At 56.5% G+C, this 14,503-nt stretch overlaps 4 protein-coding genes across 4 annotated transcripts; 2 read left to right on the top strand and 2 right to left on the bottom strand.

Annotated features, from left to right (window-relative positions):
- Positions 1–1,214: 1,214 nt before the first annotated feature.
- On the bottom strand, positions 1,215–2,723 carry PG986_011400 (Peptidyl-prolyl cis-trans isomerase-like 4; the record flags this gene model as incomplete). Its single annotated transcript, XM_066847622.1, has 1 exon — positions 1,215–2,723. One exon carries the CDS (start codon positions 2,721–2,723, stop codon positions 1,215–1,217), a length of 1,509 nt encoding a protein of 502 aa, XP_066697113.1.
- Positions 2,724–3,420: 697 nt separating this feature from the next.
- PG986_011399 (uncharacterized protein) lies at positions 3,421–8,278 on the top strand (the record flags this gene model as incomplete). The annotated part of the gene is made up of 4 exons (XM_066847621.1): positions 3,421–4,666; positions 4,789–6,410; positions 6,468–8,171; positions 8,252–8,278. 4 exons carry the CDS (start codon positions 3,421–3,423, stop codon positions 8,276–8,278), a joined length of 4,599 nt encoding a protein of 1,532 aa, XP_066697112.1.
- A 1,168-nt stretch (positions 8,279–9,446) lies between these two features.
- Positions 9,447–11,137, top strand: PG986_011398 (uncharacterized protein; the record flags this gene model as incomplete). Its single annotated transcript, XM_066847620.1, has 3 exons — positions 9,447–10,153; positions 10,222–10,274; positions 10,356–11,137. 3 exons carry the CDS (start codon positions 9,447–9,449, stop codon positions 11,135–11,137), a joined length of 1,542 nt encoding a protein of 513 aa, XP_066697111.1.
- Positions 11,138–12,941: 1,804 nt separating this feature from the next.
- On the bottom strand, positions 12,942–13,394 carry PG986_011397 (uncharacterized protein; the record flags this gene model as incomplete). Its single annotated transcript, XM_066847619.1, has 3 exons — positions 12,942–13,046; positions 13,153–13,277; positions 13,364–13,394. 3 exons carry the CDS (start codon positions 13,392–13,394, stop codon positions 12,942–12,944), a joined length of 261 nt encoding a protein of 86 aa, XP_066697110.1.
- Positions 13,395–14,503: the final 1,109 nt, after the last annotated feature.

The following is a 14,503-nucleotide window of genomic DNA, read 5'->3' as shown; positions in this document are numbered from 1 at the left end:
TGTATTGAGATTATTAGACTTTTTCTCGTTTCTTGTCACCTCGCACAAGGGGTGGGGGGAAGAAGGCCCGGTTTCTTCCACACGGAGACCCGGCACGGCGGCAGTAGCAGGTTTCGGAAGGTAATGAAAGGGACAGAGACCAAAAAAGAAGGTCGGGAGCAGGGAGAGTAATTTGTTCTTCTAGGTTTGTCGTTCTTTGCATTTGCGGAATCATGTTTAGTAAGCCTATACGTTTTCGGGGAGATTGTTGTTTTATTTTCTTCTGCCTGGCACAGAACAGACAGACAAGGAGGGTTTTCATTTTTACTACATTTCCTTTTTTTTATTTTTACACAAAAAGCATCATTGCTTCATCATCACCGGTGGTTCTGGTCCACAAGAGAGAGAGAGAGAGAGAGAGAGAGATACCATTGATCATATCACACACACAGCAGGGAGGAAGAGCCTCGAAAAATTGCATCTGGTGGCATGAGCATTGATAAAGGGGGGTCAACCAATTGTTTATGTTCAAGACCAACACTCAAAGTACATGTACATATACTACCAATCCAACAATCTAAGTGATTGTCAACATCCATTTTGTCCCTGGCTTGCTTGCCTATCTTGATGCTTGGTCTGGGCCTACTCAAGCAATACGAGATCCATTCACTTCCCGGCTCCGGCTCGAAGCCATCCCGTCGCCTCACTGGTATCACTGAAGTGTAGGTAGGTGGGACCACGGGACTGATGAAGAAGTGGTGTTCTCGGAGAAGTAGAGCTTGCTAGCCTTGGTTAGGTAACTACATCTTACTCAGCTGCCATCACAACACCCGTTATAGCTCTTGGAACCTCGAGGCATGAGCGAGGGAGAATGGCTCAGCTGCTGTGGATATTCCCGATCAGTGAAACCGATACAGTCGGAAATGTAAGCAATGTGTAGTGTCTACTTGCCCTGGCGTTTACGCGCTTGAACACTAATAGGTCTGATGCTGGTGGCTGGCGTTCCGTTCCGCTTTTGGCCGTGTAAGGTCTCTGTATGAAACGTCCAAAGTGCGGTTGGGATCTCGTTACTTTTTACCGCCACGATTCGTATAAGTGCAAGCCGGGATCATGCGCCTCTAGCTCATGCCACCTACGACAGCAGACAGGCGAAGCGGTCGCCGTAGGCCATGCATAGTCGTGTTGCCTGGCCAAGCTGCTTTGGGAGATTAGCTTGTGAGCTGCCCCTTATGCGATCATCGTCTCCGGTAATCGTGGTAGCTCGAGCCCCTATCTCGGGACCGATCTCTACGGTCTTTTCCATCGTAGCGATCATCGCGGCGGCGCTGGCCGTCATACTGGCGGTCACGGCCCCTGTCCCCATCGCGACGGTCGCGGCCCCTGTCTCCGTTTCCTCGATATCCTCCTCCTCTCGGACTCCTGCTGCGACTACGCCGCCTCGCGTCGCTGCCCCCTCCACCTCGTCCGCGTTCGCCATCTTGCCGCCTGGAGCGCTCGTTATCAGCTCGGCTGCTGCTTTCGTCGCTAGCCCCTGCCCTCGTGTCGTCGCGTTCTGCGCGCTCGCCTTGCCTCCCGTGGCGCCCGCGCATCTCCTCATCACTGTAGACCATGCCGTACTTGTCGTTCCTGTCGGCCACTCGGTCCTCATGGCGGTACTTTCGCCACTTCTCCAGGCCTTCCACACCACCCCATCCGCCGCCGCCGCCGGTCCGTCTTCGCTTGGCAACCTCGCCCGACCGCCATTCTTCACTAAGCTTGCTGACGCTTTGACTGAAATCGACGTGAATGCGCCGGTCGTCGATCAACACGCTTTGCATCTTGGAATACGCCGCCTCGGCCGCCGTCTTCTCATCATACTCGATAAAGGCATATTGCAAGCTGTCGCCCGTCTTCTTGTCGCGAATGACTTCGCAAGACAGGATCTTACCGAACCGGCTGAAGATCAATTCGAGATCGGCGTCGGTCGTAACGGGATTGAGCTTGCACACAAACAAGATGTTCTCGGGCGGCTTGACGTCCGCAAAGGGCAGATCCCCCATCATCTCCAGCGTCAAGGCCTGGGCGCGCGCCTCGGCCTCGCGGCGCTTCTTCTCGGCGGCCTCCTCGTCGACCTCCTCGTTGAGGTCGGCATCGTCGGCGATGCGCACCGTCGCGAGCTGGGCTTTAGTCGGCGGGGGCGACGCGCTGGGCTCGCGCAGGCCCGCGGGGTCGGGGTAGGGGTCGTCGAGGATGACGGTGTGCTTGATGCGGATGTCGACGAGGGGGTGGCCCTCCTTGTCGGTGATGGCGGCGTTGACCTTCTCGAGGACGTCGAAGCCTTCCACGACCTTCGCGAAGATGGAGGCCCGGCCGTCCAGGTAGTCGGTGTTGTCGCCCAGGGTCACGATGAACTGGCTCGCGGCCAGGCGCACCTCGGGGTTGGTCGGGTGCGGCGTCGTGGCCATGGAGACGGTGCCGCGCTCGGCGTGCTTTAGTTTTGGGTGGAGGGTTGCGGGAAATGTCTTCTTGGCCGCGCTGCCGGAAAGCACGCCCCAGATGGACGAGCCGCCGTCGGAAGAGGGCGCGGTCGGGCCAAGAGGGTCGCCGGACTGGAAGGAAAAGTCTTGCTGAACCGAATGGACGGGTGAGAAGTTGTAGTATTTGATCTTGGAAAGTTTGAGGAAGTTCTCGCACTCTTTCGGGGCGTAGTCGACGAGTAAGTCGATAACAATGTCGCCTAGACTTGTTTCCAAGAGGACCGACATGATGGCGGTTGCCGTCGCGCGGCCAAACTCTAGGGTAACGAACTGTGGATAGAAGTAAGCAGCACAAGCTTTCACTTTTCGTACAGCGATGGCGCAATCTTCCCTCGCCGTGGATGGGCGGACGTCTAACAGCCTTCTCGAAAGTGTGTAGATATCTGGAGATGGACGTTCTGGACCGGAGGCTGGTGTTGAGGAATCATTAAAAGTTGGGTGGGGACACACAGTGCTAGAGCGGCACCTAGAGCGACCAAAATGACATCGTTGGTCCCCTGGAACGATGCACTGAAGCTCCAGCTCCAGCGCTTAGAGCTCTCCAAGCGTACCCCACATGGCACCAGAAACCCCACCTAATTTTTCTTTTCCCTAAAGTTCAATGGCATCAAACCTCCAACGCGTGAACCAGTCGCGCCTGTCTGCAGTATTGCGTATTCTGTTCAAAGATCTGCGTCAAAAGTCGATCTGAACACTGACCATTTCTGCAACCTCGACTTTCTTGACAACAGTCAACTGGGTGCTGGAAGTCATCACACCATGAGCTGGGAATAGCGCAGCATTTCGTACTTGTCATTCATATTTTTCCTACTGATACCCATCCCGTTTCCGTCGTTTAGTCTTTGTCTGCATCGCATCGCAACCAATATCCGAGTTGCGTGGGCTGTTTCATGTACCTCACCTCTCGATCACTCCTTACCTCATAATGTCGCAAACACACATGCGCCTCAACTTGGCCATCCGCCGCAACGGTCTTCCCGAGGCCAAGGTCGTATGGCCTGTCCCCCTCGAGGAGAATCCCACCATATCCAAGCTGCTCGAGCAGGTCAACGACATCATTCCCCTCGAGAGCAGCGACTGGGGCCTGGACGACTATGCCGTCGAGCTCTCCGCGCCCGATGGCTCCAACTTCGAGTGCCTCCATTTCCAGCCTGTGCGGACCGTCCTGCAGGAGGGCGACCATGTGCGCATCCGCCCCCTTCTGACCAACGACCTTAAGCAGCGTCGCCTTTCTGGCCGCTACCAGATTTCCACCGACGGAAAACATCTGATCGACGGTATCCCCTTTGGAAGGCCCCTTTTGAAGGCTCCCAGGGGCAGGCCTGCCCTCGACATCCCTCCCCGCAAACGACGAAGAGTCGCACTCGAGGAGGGCTCGGCCGAGGACAGCGATCCTGAGGAGCAGGAGCAAGATCGAGACAACTCCATGCTGCTCCTTACGAATGGCGAAGAAAACGACAATGGCGCTAAGCGTGTCAAAATCAATACTGTGCCCCAGGTCTTCGGCGATGCATCAGATGAGGAGGAGGATGACTCGGATTTTGAGGAAGATGAGATGGAAGAGGAAGACTCAGGCCTCGATGACGAAGATGACGCCCAAGACGACGAATCCGAGTCGGTGTCGGATGACGAACCACTAGATGAAGCCATGGACGACCAGGACTTCGAGGAGGAGGATCATAACGAGGATGCTGAGTCGGAACATGAGGGTTCGTCTCAAAAGGAGGATGAACCTGATCATGATGAAAAAGGCGATCGCAATTCTCCCGATCAAGCCTCTGTACAACCTGCTGCTCCGAAAAGGGTGGATCTGAGCGCGTTGGATGGTCCCAGTCTTCTTCGGGCGGCGTTCCCCTCAATCACCGTCTTCTGCAATACCATGCTCGCTAAGTGCGGCGGTAATGTGGACCTGGCGTACAAGGCCCTCCGAAAGGTGTCTGAGCCTGTTCTTCCTCGCGATGAGTTCCGAAAGCGGTCCAGGGAGCAGGCCACCGAGAAAGGAACAGCCGCCGACGCCGACGGTGTCCCCCGCAAAGCATCACGCAAAAGCCGACGTGCTTTGGAACGCCCAGCACCAGCTAGCGAGTCGCACGATCAAGCCGGTCTGGTCGACGACGAGGCAGATTCTGAAGGTGATGAAGTTGATGATTTTGTCAAGAAATTTGATCACCGTGGCCTCCCCCTGGTTCTATTTCGACGAACCCCCAGCCCGGTCGTACCAAGAACCACATAGTTTTCGAGGAGGAAAAGAAACCAAATGCCAGCGTACCACCGAGTCGGGACGCAGGTACAGGACCCAAAGCGAAATCGAAGCCCACAACTGGCGGATCCGACGACAGCAGTAGTGACAGCGAGTCTGAAAGCAGCAATAGTGGGAGCGATAGCGACAGCGACAGTGGCCCCGAAGAGACTTCTGCGAAGCGCAGCGCTAAACCTGCTGCCCGTGGTGCGAATTCGGATAGCGACTCCGAAGATACTTCGTCTGATGAGGATTCCAGCGATAGTAGCGATGAAGAGAGCAACTCGGGGCATAGCGACAGCGAAAGCAGCGACGAGGACTTTGCTCCCGGGTCTGGTGCGCAAGACTCCGATTCCTCGTCCGAGTCTGAAAGTGACAGTTCAAGCTCCGATTCGGAGCAAGAGAAATCGGTCCCGAAAAGCCGGGACGTTGAGCGCAAGCCGACAGTGAAGGGAAACCAGGCCGACCGTGATGCAAACAAGCAACCGCAGAAAACTGTCGTTTCAGCAGCACAAGAGTCACAGTCATCTTCCGGAGCAGCTCAGCAGCCCGAAAGCCTTGTACCGCCTGGCTCTGGAAAGCAGGCCACCAAGCAACGCAATGCTCGGCGCCGCCTCGCAGCTCGAGCCCAAAGGATGGCCGCACAAGCTCCAGAGAATGGTGCGGATCCTGGTGCCTCTATGCAAGCCGACTCGACGTCCCAATCAGGCCTGCAGAAATCGACACAGGATGCTGAGAAGGAGCTGTTCGAAGCCAAGCGTAAAGCACTATTGGATGCCCTCAACTCTGGCGGTGCGGTCGTTGGTCCAGACGGCGAGCTGGAAGCCAACGAAGTTGAAGAAGATACCACCACCATTTCGCAAAAGAGCAACAAACGAAGGCGCGGCGATCGATCTACACCCGAGCCTGCTGTAGGGGAGCCTGGTGACACGAGTGTTGCGACGCCGGCAAGTCAGGAGGCCGATCCAGAAGCCTCAGCTCAAAAGAGGCGGCGGGTCGATTTAGGTGCGGGCCGTCGCATGCTCTTTGGCGCCCTTGGTCTCCGTAATCCGAAGACAAAAGATGACGAGAAAAAGCTCAGTGCTAAGCTCATGGAGAATGTCCGGCCTCTGCAAAACGCTCGTTTGGAGACAAGTGCTGCTGAAAATGCAGACACTATGGACACAACCACTGATCCAGAAGTCTTAGAAGAAGACCCGGATGCCTGGCGCGACAAGATCGAGTATCGAGCTGTTGAGTGCTGGTACGAAGGAGTTGAGCTGAGTGAGCCGCCGTTTCCCTTTGAGCAACGATGGGATCCCCAGCAGCGAGGCAACAGATCCCGAAAGGGGAAAAAGAGTGGCGGTGAGGCCGAGACGGCTGGTCAAGATCAGGAAGAGACTAGTATTGCTGGCACAAAGAGAAAGCATGACGAGTCTCTGCAGCCCGATGAGGTGCCATACTACAGCTATCAGGGTCAGGCCGGCAGTCAAGATGAGAACCTGAGGCTCAATTATGACGACGTTGAGCCAGAGCTGCCCATGGACAAAGCCGACCACGCCCAGCCTGACCACTCGGTTGCTGGAACGCATTATTCTGACTTGGATGATCTCCCCTCGTTGCCCAAGGATTTGGCTGTGCTGAGACAGCTCCAGCCCGGACAGGCGCAGGTTGGCATGGTCATCACATGGAAACAAGTAAGTGCCTCTTGCTTGGACCCAAGACTACTGGCCATTTGCTAATCTTTGACCCAGTTCATCCTTTCCGAGGCTGTCAATTGGCAACCACAGGTTATGGATTTGACTGGTCTCATCACGGACGTCCACGGGGATGAGGCGCTCGAAGTCATCCTGGCGAAGAGGGACCGCCACCTTGAGCGCCCTGAGAAGCAGTACGACGAGCACACCGGACAACGCATCTATGGCCGTTTTGAGGCCCCAGATGACGAAGACGCCGATGAGGAAGATGAGGACCCTGAGGAGGAGGCCCGACGGAAGCTAAGCTTCTCCGTGATGGATGGCTACACTACAATGATGGAACCAAGGGTTCGGCAGGACCCCTTGACGTCGCCCACAGCCGAAAGACGAGTTGATGTGAGCATGGACAACCCAGCTGATGAAGTTATCGAATCTGGTGAAGCTACAGGGAACCAAGATCCTGCAGACGATGGAACAACTTATCCTACATTCGAGACCACCATGGACTCTAGAATGGAGGATGCTCGCCCTTCCCAAGACGATAATTCCTTGATGACTGGACCTACCAACTCTTCCAATGGTCAGCCGGGCCAAGGTCATCGTTTCATCAATGTCCCAATCTCTGACTTCTCGCAGATTACTAGCTCTAGTCAGAGGGAACCAGGATCTCAAGAGGCCAGACCGACCAGTCATCAGCCTGCTGAGGATTGGGCCGTTCCTCCATCTGATGATGCCGAGCCGGCCCTTCCTGATGGTGGACGTACTACACCCACGCACGAGCAATCTTCTGTCCCAACGACGCATTTCAACGATACGAATGGCGATATTCTGACCGGGACACCAAAGTCGACATATCCGAAAGTGGTCGAGCGTCCATCGTCAGCCAGCAGCGACCACAGCGGCCGTCAACCGGACTTTGACACGACAGGGGAAATGCCCGAGCCTGATTCAATGAAAGATGCTACGGAGGGAGAGAGAGGTGGGCTTGAAATCAGCGACCAACAAGAATCTGGCGAAGAAGCTGGTTCGCCACCTGCACCTAGCACCATTCGCACCTCCAGTCCCGCAGCAGGCGCCTTTGAGGCGCAGCACGACGACGATCCAGACGCTTCATCCTCATCGTTGCCCTCGTTGAGCACGGCATTGAGGGAAAGCTCGCAGAGATCCTCTCAGTGGTTCGGTTCTCAAGAATCACGCCAGCAGCCCCACTTACCGCCGGATTTGAGCTCGGAGAATGAAGAAGCCATGGACGACTCTCAAGAGCTGCCGGAACAACAGAACGAAGAGGATTCCAACATTATCCCCGATAGCTTCCAGACTGCCCCGCAGTCGAAGGCCAACATGGAAACCTCATCCATGGTGGGCGGTGACATGGATCGGAGAAAAACGCTAGCATCTTCGCAGGACCCTTCCACCACGAGAGCTCGAGGCCGAGTTGGATCCGATATCTCCCCGCCTCCCGTGCTACGCAAGACGAAGTCCACAAGCCCCTTTGTCAAGCAGCGGGACTCTCCCCCAGTGCCCAGATCATCGCTGCAGCATTTCATACCGCCCGGGACGCAGGTTGTCGAGATAAGTTCCGACTCCGATTCGGGCCATGGCTCTGACTCTCAGTCGGGGCACTTGCAGAATTCCGCAGACGAATACGATGAAACAGGGGCACCGACAGAGTCTTCCACGGCTCTACCTGATGGGTCAGGATGGGTCCAGAAGAAGCTGCCGGAAAAGGTGTCGTCTGCCCTGAGCGGCCGCAGCAAGAAAGTTGAGGGGGAAGGAGGGCGACGTACCACACATCGCAACCCATCCGCAAGCCTAAGACCGCAGCTTCCGTGTACAAACAGCGCGTCAAGTCTCGTCGGACTGCCTAGTTGGCGGCTCTGCGGGATGCATGGCCTTGAGGGACCGCATGTGGTTACCGCTCATACCGCTCAGCCACTCGGAAGTGTCACATATCCGCTTAACAAGCTGCGAACAAGTTTTTAGCTTAAGTCTACTACTCTAATATGTATAGGGGGCCATCTCGATGCAACTCTACATCGGACGGCCCCATTGTCTGTCAGTATAATCATGTCGTTTTGCCAATACCCATGCCATGTTCGTGAATTGCCAGCTCAGTAGACAGCATTTACGGCGGGAAGAAAGGGAATTGGAGGAATGCTGTAGAATACTTTACGTCACGGTATACGCACGCTATCCACCCGGGAGTCAACGGGCGGCGCAGCACCCGCCCGGCAGTTCTCGGTCTTATAATAGACTTGCATTGGAATTATCGTGTGGTATAACACGATGTATCTGCGGACAGAGCTCCACCGGTGCCGAAATGCCGGCATGCTACGCTGCGGGAGGAGGAATGCCCCTGAGGCAATGCAGGTTCGGGCGATCTTGCGGCCTGATTAGCAATGGCGGTTGTGGATTGACGGGACCAACGCACGTCGTATGCACCTCTTGATCAAAGCGCGTGCGGGCGCAGAACAACAGAAAATTCTCACGATGGACATGCGGTTCTCGAAAGTCCGGAAGAGTCGCCAGAGTGGGGACCGGGTTTGCGGAATTACGGCGTTACGGCTCGTAGGCAGGCTAGTTAGCTGGGAGATCGAAAGAGTGGCCTGTGGGTGTGGATATACTCTGTTATAGTAGCTCGCTATAGTTCTTGGCAGTATCTGGATAAGTCGACTTGGTAGTACGATTGAAGTGCGATTATGGTGATTTGTGGTTATGCGGGCGCGGGAAAAGGAGGAGACGGAGGCTCTCGACCAGGCCATCATGGTCATAGCCAGGACCGGATCAGAGAGCATGGCATACTAGGTACATGGCATGGTGGACTCGGGCTCATGAGAAGAGGGAGAGATCTGGGTGTATATAATGTCGATCATGGCCGCCTGTATCAACCTTCTCTCGCTACTCTGATCAGCAGCAGCAACAGCGCCAGTCTTTCGCAGCCAAGCACTTGATCTTCACTGCCGACTGCCTCTTTAAGTAGACGAGTCAAGAAGACAAGAACAAGACCAGACCAGACAACCAAGAAAAACAGCCATCATGGGTTCCTCCAAGGCCGCTGCTATCCTCTCCACCTTCGTGGCCGCCGCCCAGGCCTCGTCGGTCCTCCTCTCTGGCGGCACCGTCATCGCCTTCGACCAGGCCAGCCAGTCCCTCAACGTCGTGCGCGACGGCTCCGTCCTGATCGAGGACGACCGCATCGCGGGCGTCTACGAGAAGGGTGCGGCCGTGCCCGCGGCCGCCGACAACGCGACGCACGAGGTCGTCGACTGCACGGGCAAGATCATCTCGCCGGGCTTCGTCGACACGCACCGCCACGGCTGGCAGACGGGCTTCAAGACGATCGGGTCCAACACGTCGCTCGCCGAGTACTTCAACCGCTTCGGCGAGTTCGTGGCGGGCGACCACATGACGGCCGACGACGTCTACATCGGGCAGCTCGCGGGCCTGTACGAGGCCCTCAACGCCGGCACCACGACCTCGCTCGACCACGCGCACCACACCTGGTCCAACGCGACGTCGCGCGCGGGCCTGCAGGCCTCGGTCGACAGCGGCGCCCGCGTCTTCTGGGCCTACGCCTTCCACAACGTCACCGACTTCTCCGTCCCCGACCAGATTGCCGACTTCCGCAACCTGCTGAGCGAGATCCCGACCAAGGACACCCTCGTCACGCCCGCCATGGCCTACGACTCCTTCTACGCTAACCCCCACGGCCAGGAGACCCAGGACGTCATGGCGCTGGCTCGGTAAGTCCCTTTCCAACGACAGATATTGCCCCTTGCCCAGAGAAGAAGCTAACGATTTTGCGCTACAGCGAGTACAACGTCTCCGCCATGACCGCCCACTACCTCGGAGGACCTTGGTCCAGTAAGTTCTGTTTTTCTTCCCCCCTAATTACTCATCCACAGTAGCCCCCAGTACGCTAACCCTGACCTCTTTTACCAACAGTCAACAACAGCCCCGAGCTGCTGCACGAGCTCGGCTTCCTCAACGACAGCATCCCCGTCGTCTTCTCGCACGGCTCCTTCATGACGGAGAAGGACGCCGAGCTGCTGCACTCGTGCAACCAGTACCTCTCCAACACGCCCGAGTCCGAGATGCACTACGGCCACTCGCACGAGCCCAGCATCCACTTCGGCGTGCAGGACCAGATGGCCTTGGGAGTCGACACCTTCTTCACCTACTCGACCGACATGGCGACCCAGGCCCGCATCTGGCTCCAGCACGCCCGCTACGCTTTGTACCTCGACGTCCTCAAGGAGGGCGCCATCCCGCCCAACGACCCCATGTCCGTCAACCAGGCCTTCCTCCTCGCCACCCGCGCCGGCGGCCAGGCCCTGCGCCGCGACGACATCGGCATCATCGCCCCGGGCGCCGTCGCCGACGTTTTGGTGTACGACGGCCGCACCCCCTCGCTGCTCGGCTGGGTCGACCCCGTCGCCGCCGTCGTCCTGCACGCCGGCGCGGGCGACCTCGAGCACGTCCTGGTGGGCGGCAAGTTCGCCAAGCGCGACGGCAAGCTCACGGCCGCCAACTACGCCCAGGTCCAGGACAAGCTGCTCGAGAGCGCGGCCCGCATCCAGGCGACGTGGCGCGAGCTGCCCGTGCCCGCCATGGAGGGCAAGTTCATGTCGGGCGCGCCGTACGTGCGCGCGGGCGAGGTCAATATCATGAAGGGCGTTTCCGCGGCCGAGGCTGGCAATGACGGGTACGGCCACAAGTTCGACTAAGTTGCCCTGAAAAGGGGGTGACAGGAAGAGAGAGAGAAAGAAAAAGAAAAGGGGGGCCCAACAGCCAACCAATTGCTTTGATTGCTAATACACGCCCGCTGCAATACTTGCCTGTCAAGCATCCCTGCTTGCTTGCTCTTGACAACCAGCAGAGTTAGTCGTTACTCTGGACATCGTCTAATCGGACTGCTTAGTCAATAATAATCAATAATAATAGTTACAAATACAAAACAATAACCCGAAAACGCTAAAGCTTGTTTACTTTGATGAAGTTTGGTTCGATATCCTGGTCCTGGTCAGTATCTGGTCCTTGTCTCTTCCCCACAGCGTCGCAGCGACTTCTTGATTTTCAGGGAGAGAAAACAGGGGGCGCAAGGGCGTTCTAGAAAACTTCCCGAGACCCGTATCTCCTGCCAACTAACTGCCAAATTCTTAAATCCCGTCCCAGACCCGTCGCAGCTAGGCCACTTTCTAAAAACGATCTTCATCCCCAATCTCTGTAATAATCTTGATTCCTGATTTCTGATCTAGTCTACTGAGTACTGGAGATGGAGCAGATCCTTGAAAAAACTATACAGCAATGAGAAATCTTCCATTGGTTATGTACTCTTCGGAATAAGGCTCAAGATATATCGGATTTGAGGAAACCGGCTCTCGGCCGACATGGGAGGAAAGGCCTTGTCGCTCACGGAGGCATCGGATAACACTGCAGAAAGCGGCTCGTTCGGCAACAACATGCACAACATACCAAGGAAGAGATTGACGAACGGCATCATTTACGTCATCCCCCATGAGAGGATCTCGGAATAACCACCGTTAGTCGTGACGCCCCAGCGGGCAAATGCCGTTGACAGGTTGAGGTGGACACAGACTCGGCTTCACCGGAACACTGGTCAAAATACCATGTCCAAAATGCCCCGTATGGTGATGATGAGTTTTCATATCCGTCGAGTCCAAGTCGTGTGATTTGTCTGTCTCCTTGGTTTTCGTGCCCGAAATGCAAGCTCGATAAACCCGCGTCTCCTCCTTCCCGGGGCACCCACGGCCGGTATCCCTGTGCAAGCCTCAGATACAGACGCTGGTATTCCGAAGTGACAAAATAAGTGCAAGGGTCAGTCACCGGAACTTGGAATCAACTCAAGCGAACCCCCAGTACCTTCAGGCCGGAGGTCTCTGTTGCGGCTCATACGTCCCCGGCGCAATTCGGGCAACGAAGAACATGGACACAGCGTGGGAACAGCAAGTGGCCCTGACGAGCATGCCATCATCCCTTGCCATATCTAACTACCAGCCCACAGGTTCTCAGTTTCGCACAGGAGCCAGCCATCGGAAGCCCGGTCTTCTATCCTCGCAGGTCCGACATTGGCTGGCCCTTGTTCTAAATCCGAACCCTTCTTTCCAGCCACACGGGCTGGGCAAGCTGGGCCCTGATTGCTGGACCTTCTGCCCGGGCCGAGCTAGTCGGTTCGCTTGCTCCCAACGGATATACGCCGTTCGGAAGTGCCGTCGTACAACATCGGTAGTCTTGCCTGTGACCTCAAGGTACGTGAACCCCTCCATACCTACCAAACCGTATGCCTCAAGATGGTCAAGTCACAACACCACGATCTGAGATTCGCAGAGGTTCCAAGGAAGACATTGGCTTGAGGATCTCCCAGCAAAAGCACGGGAGATGATCCAAGGGCACACAGCGGGTTGATCTCTATTCATATCAATTGCGTGTCGTAGCTTCGCCATTCCGTCTCGCGGGCCTATATGTACAAGGTATTCCCCCCTCTATCCGTGACTGCCGCTGCCTCCCGGCCTAGTTGCTGCGCGCGCCCTCCTTGGCCTCTCGGAGCTCGTTCATCTTGACCACCCGCTTCTTGAACTCCTCGTATTGGCACTTTTCGTAGCTGTGGCGCTCGTCCTGTATTCGTAGTAGATAATGTCAGCATTTCGGTCCTCTGAGTTTTCTGCTCCTGAGCTGGTCGATCCTTTCGCGGGTCTCGGGGGTCGGCTGTGATTGAACGTACACCGCACTTCCAGGGCAGGTAGTAGGTATCTTGACGGCAGCGGTTCAGCGGGATCAAGAGGTTCGCGCAGCTGTCGCGGTACTGGATCGGCAGCTTGGCCTCCCGCATCTCCTCGCGGGTCGCCTCTGTGGAAGGGAATCGTCAGTTGGTTGCTGCTGCTGGTACGGGCATACATAGATGATTGGGGGCGCGGGCGCATGACTGGGCTTACTGGGCAGAGACTCAGCAGAGCTTCCGGCCATGTTTGCTGGTCGAAAGAACGTGCTCGTGCGGGGGAGTTGAATTGGTTGGGGCGAATGTCGCTGTCGTCAAGACGTCGTTCAATGGGCTTCAAAGCTCTCTCTCTCTCGATGCCAATTGAACCTCAATGGCGCATATCCGCTTGGAGGCACGCTTAGCTTCCCCGGTCGTCCAATTGGTCGGCGGCGGTGGAATGAATTGCCGATTTTGCGGCTGGCAGGCGAGGTATGCCCCACTTCGCTCACCTCACTGTGGCTGGAGGGGTGCAGTTCAAGGTGCAATTTATGGAGCAGAGCATCAATAATGAACACTCTCGCTTGATCCAATTCGAAAGTCAGCATCACCCTACATCTATTTGCCGCTTGCTTGTATCGTCCCTTGAGACATCCCGGAAGTAGGCGAGGTTTCCCAAGAGCGACCAAACTGGTGGTTGTCTCTCGCTCCCGCGAACTACGTGCAGCAGCAGCAGCAGCAGCAGCAGCAGCAACAGGCCTGCCCGATGGTCGGCTCTACGGTCCAGGGTTATTGCTACATACTTTGCCCCAAATCCGGTCGGAATGGACAGCAAGGTCGCACTGAACTGCTCGCCTCAGGTGTTCTGGTGTAACCATCGATTTCCTGACCAGAATCAATGATGACGGGAACACGCCAAGACCCAACCGCCGTCTGAGTTTCCAGCCACTGACTCCGGATCCTCTGGCGGTCGCGCACATTGGCATGCCTGACTCGCCTAGCAGAGAGTGACAATGACACTATCCAGGTCGTGGCCTTCCTTTTCTTTTTATCTTTTTACACTTTCGTCAGATGCCCCAGCTCATCTGCCGCCTCGCCGGGGCGCTGCAGAGCCGTCCCTGCAGTCGTTACACTCGCTGCACTCGGACCTTCTACAAGCGGCTTAGCGGTCCTGCGGCACTGGTCAACCGTCAACTCAACTTCCGGACTGAAGCTATCTAGGATCGGCCTATGCGCGGGTGGAGTGACCGTCCATTGGCAATCGATCTTGCTTACTGCCTATTTGGGCCGTCGCGGCCGGCTGCCTGCTGCTTGTTATCTCAGCCCCCCCCGGGTCAGAGATACGCGGGCAGCCTGGCGATTGGGCCTGCTTGGGCAA

Source organism: Apiospora aurea, assembly GCF_038362705.1.
Source record: "Apiospora aurea strain CBS 24483 chromosome Unknown utg000007l_segment0_segment0, whole genome shotgun sequence".
NCBI classification, from domain to species: domain Eukaryota; kingdom Fungi; phylum Ascomycota; class Sordariomycetes; order Amphisphaeriales; family Apiosporaceae; genus Apiospora; species Apiospora aurea.
This window is presented reverse-complemented; position numbering and strand designations above follow the sequence as displayed.